Here is a 9,535-nt window from a genome sequence, read left to right on the forward strand (position 1 = left end):
ACCATTGATGGGCATCTAGGTTGATTCTATGTCTTTGCTATTGTGAATAGTGCTGCAATGAATGCGTGTGTGTCTTTTTGGTAGAAGGATTTATATTCCTTTGGGTATACGCCCAGTAATGGGATTGCCAGGTCGACTGGTAGCTCTGTTTTAAGTTCTTTAAAAAATCTCCTGACTGCTTTCCACAGTGGCTGAGCTAATTTACATTTCCACCAGCAATATAAGCATTCCTTTTCTCTGCAACCTTGTTGGCATCTGCTATTTTTTGACCTTTTAATAATAGCTGTTCTGACTGGTGTGAGATGGTATCTTACTGGGTGTTTTTAAAAATTTAATTTAATTTTTTTTTGACAGGGTCTCACTTTGTCACCCAGACTGGAGTGCGGTGGCACGATCTTGGCTCACTGCAACCTCCACCTCCTGGGCTCAAGCAATTCTCCCACCTCAGCCTCTCGAGTAGCTGGGACTAGGCACATGCCACCACCCCTGGGTAATTTTTGTATTTTTAGTAGAGATAGGGTTTTGCCATGTCAGTCAGGCTGGTCTTGAACTTCTGCTCTTAAGTGATCTGCCTGTCTTGGCCTCCCAAAGTGCTGGGATTACAGAGGTGAGTCATGGCACCTGGCCTTCTTTGTAGTTTTAATTTGCATTTCCCTAATACAAATCTGCCATTTTCATTCCTGGTGTGGCAAACTTGTACATCATTAACTGTACCTGGAGTATTATATCTACCCTGAATGCTTTATCCCCCCTTTCTAAGGACACCTGGGAAAGCCTTCTAAAATCCACACACACTTGAACATCTCCCTGACCTGCTCAAGACTATTCAGATCTACAAAGTAGGTTCCAAACTCTGTGCTATAGCCCCAACCACCTAGGCCAGGGCTGTTTCCAACCCAGGAGCCCTCAAGTGATGGTGAAGGATGACAAGGCCCCTGATGCAGAAGAAGAGCCATTTTATTAGGTGAGGCACGTGGGATGTTGCACCCACACGCCTGGTGGGAAAGGAGAGGGAGCAGGTTCCTCGGAGAGAAGGCAACTGTGTCATCTTCCAGCACATGGGCCAGCCATCTGTGAGCACTGGGAAGCTGGGCCAGAGGGAATGGATTGAGCATCAAGAAATAGTTCTGTTGGGGGAAGACCCTAATCAAGATGGAGACTCAAGGTCAGTGAGTGTTACTGGTATTGACTCATCATCAAACTCATGCCCCAGAGGGACAGGAGGAGGCTGAGACCCTGGGCAAGGCATCAGGCCTGGAGTCAGGGCTCCGTGAGCATGTGTTTGAGTGAGTGCGTGTCTGTGTATCCACGTGTACTTGTGTGTGGTGAGTCCACTGATGTTTGCGTATGTGTGAGTGTGCTGGTGTGAGAGTGTGTGTGTCTGTATCAGTGGCCATGTGTCTGGGCATTTGTGTGTGTGGTTCCCTTGGTAGCTGTGTTGCTGCGCCGCCTGCATCCTTCCACCCCTGTCAGCTTTTCTGTGGATTTCTCTGTGCATCCCTATGTGTACCTCTGTAGATATTTGTCTCTTTCTTTGGATGTCATTGTCCCAAGCTCCCGGCTGCCTTCTACCAGGAGAAGAACAGCCAGCCCCCAAAATCCTGGGGTGTGGGGAGGGGCACTTACCAGCTCAGCAGAGGCCAGGTCCCTTCCTGGAAGGCTTAGACCTTGATGACAAACTGTAGTCCGTGGATCAGCATGTCTGAACAAACACACAAACAATAAAAAAACAGACAACAGTCATGATCTCAACATGAAGGAGTCCACATTCCTCAAGGTGGGGGGCCAGGGAATGGAGGCCTCTGGAGATCCGATTGTGTTCAGCATGCTTGGAGGAAGCCAGGCCTCTTTCTACCAACCAGCCCAGCTGTCCTCAGTGTCAGGGCTGAGGCAGGAGACACGGTGTCTATCTCAAAATTATCTGGATTATTTTGGGGGAAATGAAGCCCAAAATAGAGAGAGTTGAGGCCAGAGTGACCTAGTATCCTAGGGTGTGCAGGGAAATAACTCCTTGGGGGAAGTTGCCTCTCCTGCAGAGAGGGACAGAGGGCTTGACAGCAGGTACTTACTGACAATGTCATGCACCAGGGTGATGTCCAAGCCACTGAGAACCTCATTGACCAGAGGGCACACCTGGCCAGGGGCAGAGACGGCAGTTAGGCAGAGTGGCAACCTGGAGCAGCAGAATCCCTAGTGGGGGTTCTCTGGGGAAATTTCTTGTCATTTTTCTGTGTGAAAGTGATTCTAAGCAATCCCACAGATCAATGGTCACACATGCCCGAGGAGAAACTGGAGGCATGAGGGATGTTGTGAAGGGCCCCAAATCACACAACAAGCCCAGTGTTCACCCTGTGACATCACATCTGATTCTAAGTGGAGTGGAGTGCCCTGGTTATAGGAGACACCCAAGCATAGGTTGGAAGACTGTCTGTGGCCATAGAAGGCTGGACAGGAAACTTCTCCAATTTCCCAGAACAGGGGCCAATCCATTTCAGCTTCAGTGTGGACAGGCAGGGCCTGGCCTAGAGCAGAGACTCATCAATGCATTTGGAAAGATGTAAAGAAGAAACATGGACAGATGGATCAATGGACAAATAGATTGATGAATGGAAGTTACTTATCAAATTGAGGGACTCGGACCCACTCAGCTCAGGGCTTTGTTTTAGTGCAAGAAGCTCTAAAACCTGAGGATCAGGGGATCCCCACCTTGCCCACTTACGTTGCCCTGAACTAACTCGGGCAGGACTTTATTCAAGATCCCCGTGAGGCTGTCCAGAAGACCTTGAATAGGGAGGGGGCCAAGTCTGAAAGAGAAAAGTCATGGGTGATGCAGGGACCTGGAGATGGTGTGGAGAAGGCTCCAGAGGGGGCCACTGTGAACCCCACAGTCTCAAAACTCAGTCACTAAAACCGAGCCTTGTCTATCTACACCCGTGTGCAGGCCAACAGCAAGGGTCCTATTGAGAGGGAGTTACATTTGTGTACAGCAGTGAACACACAAGTATGTGTAGGATAAACACATGGTTCTCAGAGAAAGCAGGTGCCAATAAGGCTTTGCAGAGTCCATAAATGAGTGGATACTACTTAGTATGTAGTTGTCATTATGATCCAATGAGATGACATATGTGAAGCCCAATGTATGTGTTCATTAAAAGTTAACCACGTGGGCAACTTTTGCATAATAGGTTTGACACAGTCTCCCCATGTGACAGGTAACTGAAATAAATAACCTAGTTAAGATCCATGTCTATTTTACCTCTTACTGGGACAAAGCACTTTCACACCTATTATCGTGGTAGATTCTATCAATAACTCCAATGCAGTTCCATATTGCAGATAAATAAGCTTAGAACTAAATTGGAGAAGCACTACCCAGGTTCACACAGGAAGCCCTCTATCCCCATTCCCCTGCAATATGCAGGGCTTAAACTCCAATTTCTTGTTGCTAGATCCAGCATAAAATTGGTTAGCTTGGTCTAAGAAGGAATAAGTACTACTCTATCTATCTATCTATCTATCTATCTATCTATCTATCTATCATCTATCATCTGTCTGTCTATCTATTCATCCTTCTCTCCATCAACCCAACCATCTAACCATCTGTCTATCCATCCATCCATCCATCCATCCATCCATCCATCCATCCATCTTTCCACCCTCCCTCCTTCCCATCCATTTTCCCACCCTTTCAGCCTCTCACTCATCTATTCTGTCATTGCCCCAGCTTTCCAATCATCCATCCAGCATCACACCCTGTCATCTCTTGGCAGGAGAAGCTGCTCCTCTGTCCTCACCCATCAAGCAGAGAAATTTGCAGGCTTCCAGGGGAATGGGTGCAGTCACCAAGGACCAGGTGGATCCTCTCCTGCTTATCTCTCACAGCTAAGATTTCTGCAGTGATGTTCAGCTTCACAGCCAGCCTCAACAGACTTGTACCGACCAGAGGCCTGCAAAGGAGACAGCCCCACTGGTATCTAGCTCCACCACATTCCAAGGAAGAGGGTTATTTTCTCCTTGCCAAGAACGCTAGCCTCACCTCACTCCATCTTGCCCACAGTTGTACTTACCTCATTTTCTAGCAGGAGAAACAAAGGCTCAAGAGGTCAAGTGAGTTTCCCAAGTGACCCAAGGCCACTTAGCATAGCAGCAAATGAGCTGAAGTTGGATGCTCAGGTCCGTTAGACTCCAATACCCCCGTTATGGTTACCCATGGTCACCAGGGTCTCCCTTGGTGAGCCATCCTCTCACCCCCTCTTGGGACCCACTCACATATTCACTTGGAGGTTTATGCCGAGAGGGATGGTGACATAGAGACGGTGGCCATCAGGGCTCTGCACAAGGCCAAGTTCCAGCAGCTGGGGGTCAGTGACTTTTATACTGTCCAGGGAGTAATATTGGAGGGGGAAACATTAGCTCCTCTAGCTCCAAACCCAGAAACCATCTTTAACCTAACAGTACCCATCCCAGAGGTAGAGCTTCCCACCCAGGACAGGGAGACTGGAGGGGAGTCTTGCAGCCTAAGCCACGTGGGTTCTGAGTCACACACCAGGTCTTTTCCAGCCTCTGCCCTGGAATAGATCTGACACACACACAGGGCCCTTTCCTCATCTCCAGTCTATGAGGTATTCAGGATTATATTTGCATCCTGTATGCCAGCTAAGAGCCTTACAAAGAAAGTGGTTACTTCATATTAGTTGACTGTGGATTGATGGGAAGGTGGGTAGTCGATATGTGGGTGCATGGATGGAAGAGTAAGTGATTAGGTAGAAGGATGGATAACTGGATGATGGATTGGTCAGTGGATGAATAGATGATGCAGGTGCGACTGGAAGTAAATCTGCACAAACATTTATGGGTAAGAATCACACACCCTGTCAGGTGGCCAATCACCAATGTTTATCATGGGGATTGAGGAGCAGGAAGTCAGGGAGAGTGCAGAAAGGGTGGAAAGAAGTCATTCTCCCATTGTCCTATCTTTCCAACCATCCATCCATCATCACACCCTGTTGTCTCCAGGAGAAGCCAGCCCTATGACCTCACCCATCAAGCAGGGAGGCCATTTGATGGGTGAGGCCATTCACTGAGCCAGCCACTGCGCCAGGTGATTTACACCTTTTCCAGTCCTCCCAATACACTTTCTCTGTGGGTTCTATAATCTATATTTTACAGATGGAGAAACCAAGCACAGAGACACACGGTGTCCTGTCCCAGATCATCCAACAAGTACATTTGAAAATCGAAGTCAAGAAGTCTGTCTGTCTCCAAGTCAGGGAGCGAGACCCTGGGTGGGTAGGATTTTGGAAATGGCTTTGATCCAGTCCTATCCAGGACCCAGGCTCTCCCGGCTCACTGGCATCAAGCTTCTATTCTTGCTTTTTGCTTTGCGAGCTCTTGGGTGTCTCATGGGAAACACGACGTTAGACCTTTCCATGGACATCAATCACACAGTTCTTCATCACATTGATATCATCAAGGTGGGAAGGTTACACTCTCGCTTACATCAAAGGCCGTCTGTGTTCTAAGGGATTTCACAGGTGCAGAGAACAAAATGACCACAGTGTAGTGGGAAGAGCCTTGGCTTGGAGTTAGGATAGTAGAGTGAGAGCCTTACTCACTTGGCATCACTCTAGCAGCATGAACACAGGCACCTCTGTGCTTTGGTTTTCCCATTTGCAAACTGGAGATTATTAAATCGACCTCAAAGGGTTGTGGTGAGGATTACAGATGATGCTGGGGCCTCAGGACATGCCTAGAAATGAGGGCATTGCTGGTTTGGGGAGGACTGGTGTCCCTGCCAGACTGGAGATCGGTCTCAGAACTGAGTCCTGACTCCATCTTCAGGCTGCCCCCTCACTGCTTCAGGGTCACTGCCTGGGGCTGGCAGATCTTCACCTGGGGTTCCCTGGCGGAGACCAAAGCTCTATTTTAGGACAACTCACTCAATGATGTTGTTCAGGCCAGGGATCACTGATGTCACTTTTCCAAGCAGTCCCCCAAGGAGGCCACCAGAAGTACCTCCTCCAGGCTTCAGGATGTCCAGGAGCGGAAGGTTTTCCAGAATGCCCAACAGGCCCCCAGACAGCAGGCCATTGCTGAGGGCTGGAAATGGGTGTAAGGGTCTCTGGGGGTCAGATCCGACAATTCCAGATCCTCAGGCCCCCTCTGCCATCCAGCCCTGTCCATCCCCGCTTTGCAGGGTTGGACACGCACACACACACACACACACACGCACACACACACCCCTGAAAGAGGTTGTCACATACTCACCATTTGTCAAGCTTCCTGCAAGATCTGTGGGACTCAAGGGCAGGGCTGGTTTCACAGGCCAGGGCAGGGCTGGATTTACATTCAAGGGCAGGGTCTGGTCCAGGGGCAGGGGCAGGCCTCCAAACTGGGCCATGGTCTGGGCTAACAGCCCGTAGAAGACAATGAGGCCCCCAGTTTGAAACATCTTTGCTCTTAGTATCTGTGGCCAGAATGACAAGTCCAACATGGCTTGGGTATCAGAGAGGAATTTATCTACCACCTGCCCCTGACACCTGGGAGGTGGGGTTGTTTGCTCCCCAGAACACCAGGGGGTCACTAATAATAGCTAACACTGCTGAACAATTTCTCCTTGCCAGGCAACAGGCTGACTGCTTTACACAATTTCATCTTCATCACAACCCTAAGACATGGGCACCTGTTACCTGCATTGCACAGGTGAGGACCACTGATCGGGGCCTAAAAAGGAGACAGCCCCACTCCACCACATTCCAAAGAAGAGAGTTTTTTTCCTTCTTGCCAAGAATCCCAGCCTCACCTCACTCCATCTTGCCCACAGTTCACTTGTCTGATTTTCCAGTAGGAGAAACCAAGGCTCACAGAAGTCAAGTGAGTTTGCAGTTGGGAGTTTCAAATATACTCCCATCCCTTCTTGAAACCCACTCATGTACTACCGAGTGTGGGTAACTTTCCCCAAGGTCACAAGTACACAGTGGACAGAGGATTAGAAGCTAGAGCCAGGTGAACCCTCTGTTAGATTAAGTAACCATCAGATTTATTCTCCAATCGGGCTTGCTTCAATGGTTTGAATCCTTGCTGCTCTTCAGACAAAGCAAATGAGAAGGGTTAAATGTGCAAGTGCTGAAGAATTGAGCTGTTTTAGATCATCCCTGTTCAGTCCTTTGGCCTGAGCTCAGGCCATGATGATTGGTAGACGCCCTTGAAAGTCACACAATACAGGGGTCGCATGGCCACAGCCATGTAGACCTGTGTTGGGGAATTCCTGGGGCCATCAAAGTCTTCATTGCATGCAAAGAACCAGGGGACCAAAGAGGGGTAGTGATTTTCCCAAGGTCATACAATAAATTGATGGCAGAGCTGTGGTTGAAGGCAGGTCTCCCAACCCTCCCCTCACCGAACACACAAACATGCATTCTATCGTTTTGACACCTTTCTCTTCTCCTTCAAGCTGCCCTGGATGGAATTCTGGTCAACCCCTGAGGTTTGGCTTGCAGACCTCTCACAGGTCTATTTGGCAGCCAGCAAAGTTGTCCAGAGCCAGCACTAGTACCTACAATTTGGAGACAACTGGCGGCTTTGTGCAAAATTCCATCTATTGGCTGACTCAGCTAAAGCTCCATCCTTGTGGTGGAAGGCTGGAAATGAAAGGTCTTTTGGTCCAAAGAGCCAGTTGTGCCCTTCTTAGGGAGGTAACTTTGACCACAGCCTCTGAATCTCTTTTGGGCAACAGACCCTTTATGAATCCAATGGAAGCTAAAGATCCTAGTCTCAGCAAAATGTATAAAATTGGGTGAAGAATTTTAGGAGGTTTCTGGATCATCTGTATCCACATTGGTAACCTCAAGCTAAAACTTATGCCTTAAGAGGCTTTTATTTAGGGCGTTAATAGTGCTCATTTCTATATCAATGTTACTGGTCTCTTACGACAGCAGAGCAAATGGCCATCCCCACATCCCTGACATTGGCCAGGCTCTTGCACAGCCCCCAGTGAGTGATCTTGAGTACGGTCTGCCTGCCCCACAGTGAGGAGCCTGAGATCCCTGCTGTCAAGGGTAGCAGAGGGGTCGCAGAATGGACGGCTCTTACCTGGACTTCTTAGAGGTCTCAGCGGCTGTCCTGGTCTCCTCTCTCTCCCCCACTCACTTCTGCCAAGGAGGCAGCCTCTTTTATATTATGGAGACCAGGAAGCGTGTGTTGGGTGATGGGTTTCTAGATAATTGAGAATTCTGCAATCTGGCAGTGTCTTTCAGGGCTCTCCAAAGTAAATAATTGCCAATCACATTAGCAGGTGAGACAGTTAAGCTATTTGGTCGACAAGATAAACAGAGAAAAACCTGAGATGGGATGTTACTCAAGACTTTACGGTTTCCTGAGCAGAGCCAAGGTTGGGGACCCACGCTCCCAAGGTAGCTTTGAGCATTGAAAGGAGCAGCCAGATAGAGCCCAGGAAGGGACCTCAGTCTCGTCTCTTGGCTCCTTTCCTCTCCTGCTCTAATTTTTTTGCTCCAATTGGAGGATTCTTTCTCCTAAAATGTCGAAAGAGTCACACTGCATCCTAATTCTGGGGTGTGTCTCCATTCCAGGGCATGGGTCTCCTGTTTTCAGAGCCCCTATTGCACGTCAGGAGCTCTCTGTCCTCATAAGAACCCTGAGAGGGAGAGGTTACTGCTCCTCTTTTATAGAGGAGGAAACTGAGATCCAGTGGGGAAAAGTGCCAAAAGACCCAGAGAGGATGCAGCAGAGTTAAGATGCAACTGACTGGAGAATGAAAACAACAAAAACAATGCCAGCAGCAGACACTGGCCGAGCTCCTGCTGTATGCCTGGCCTGCCCCGGTGTTCACATGCAGTACCTCACAAAATCCTCACAACCCCGTACTCGTATTCTATAAGGGGGAAACTGAGGCTCAGTGTGAGGCAAGCTGTCCAGAGATGCACTGCTGGCCTGGGGTGAGACATCCATACTAGGGTCCTTTCCCCGAATCGCTGCGCTGAGAGGTGAAGGTGCCTCCCCACACTTGCTGGCCATTTTAATTTCCCCACCTGTGAACTTTACGCTTTCATGCTTCCCTTTTTATTTTTTAAATTTTCACTTAATTTTTATTTTATGTTTTGTGTGACAGTCTTACTCTGTCGCCCAGGCTAGAGTGCAGTGGTGTGATCTCGGCTTATGACAACCTCCACCTCCCGGGTTTAAGCGATTCTCCTGCCTCAGCCTCCTGAGTAGCTGGGACTACAGGCGAGTGCCACCATGCCCGGCAAAGTTTTTGTATTTTTAGTAGAGATGGGGTTTCACCATGTTGGCCAGGCTGGCCTCGAACTCCTGACCTCAGGTGATCCACCTACCTTGGCCTCCCAAAGTGCTGGGATTACAGGTGTGAGCCACAGCGCCTGGCCACTTCTCTTTTATATCCTGGAAAAGTCTTTCCAGGTTCCCAGGCCTGAGGGATCCTTTGGCATCCTGGTCTCTATCCTACCCTTTCTTCTACCTTTCCCTAAATGGAGTAATCAGGCATTTATCCCCACCACTG

General features: G+C 49.0%; 1 protein-coding gene across 3 annotated transcripts; it reads right to left on the reverse strand.

The window, feature by feature from the left end:
* Positions 1–936: 936 nt before the first annotated feature.
* Positions 937–9,196, reverse strand: BPIFA1 (BPI fold containing family A member 1). 3 transcript variants are annotated; one of them, XM_030826297.1, is made up of 10 exons: positions 9,183–9,196; positions 8,092–8,126; positions 6,268–6,466; positions 5,940–6,099; positions 4,270–4,377; positions 3,795–3,947; positions 2,720–2,804; positions 2,070–2,133; positions 1,627–1,702; positions 940–1,088 (listed from the first exon to the last, which is right to left on the reverse strand). In XM_030826297.1, the coding sequence occupies exons 3-9, from the start codon at positions 6,449–6,451 to the stop codon at positions 1,662–1,664; spliced, it is 795 nt and encodes a 264-aa protein (XP_030682157.1). In that variant the 5' UTR covers positions 6,452–6,466; positions 8,092–8,126; positions 9,183–9,196; the 3' UTR covers positions 940–1,088; positions 1,627–1,661. The 3 variants fall into 3 exon arrangements, with proteins under 3 accessions (XP_030682155.1, XP_030682157.1, XP_030682156.1); XM_030826295.1 differs by lacking the exon at positions 9,183–9,196 and having other exon boundaries at positions 937–1,143; positions 8,092–8,146; XM_030826296.1 differs by lacking the exon at positions 9,183–9,196 and having other exon boundaries at positions 940–1,127; positions 8,092–8,146.
* Positions 9,197–9,535: the final 339 nt, after the last annotated feature.

Source organism: Nomascus leucogenys, chromosome 13, assembly GCF_006542625.1.
Source record: "Nomascus leucogenys isolate Asia chromosome 13, Asia_NLE_v1, whole genome shotgun sequence".
NCBI lineage: Eukaryota > Metazoa > Chordata > Mammalia > Primates > Hylobatidae > Nomascus > Nomascus leucogenys.

Excerpts from the sequence above, each read along its gene's own strand:
- BPIFA1 (XM_030826295.1), bottom strand. The coding sequence starts at position 6,451 with ATGTTTCAAACTGGGGGCCTCATTGTCTTCTACGGGCTGTTAGCCCAG. Across the intron at positions 4,378-5,939 it reads GGCCTGAACAACATCATTGA|TATAAAAGTCACTGACCCCC; the intron begins GTGAGTTGTCCT and ends CTCCCTGGACAG. Across the intron at positions 1,703-2,069 it reads CCTGGTGCATGACATTGTCA|ACATGCTGATCCACGGACTA; the intron begins GTAAGTACCTGC and ends GTGTTTGTTCAG.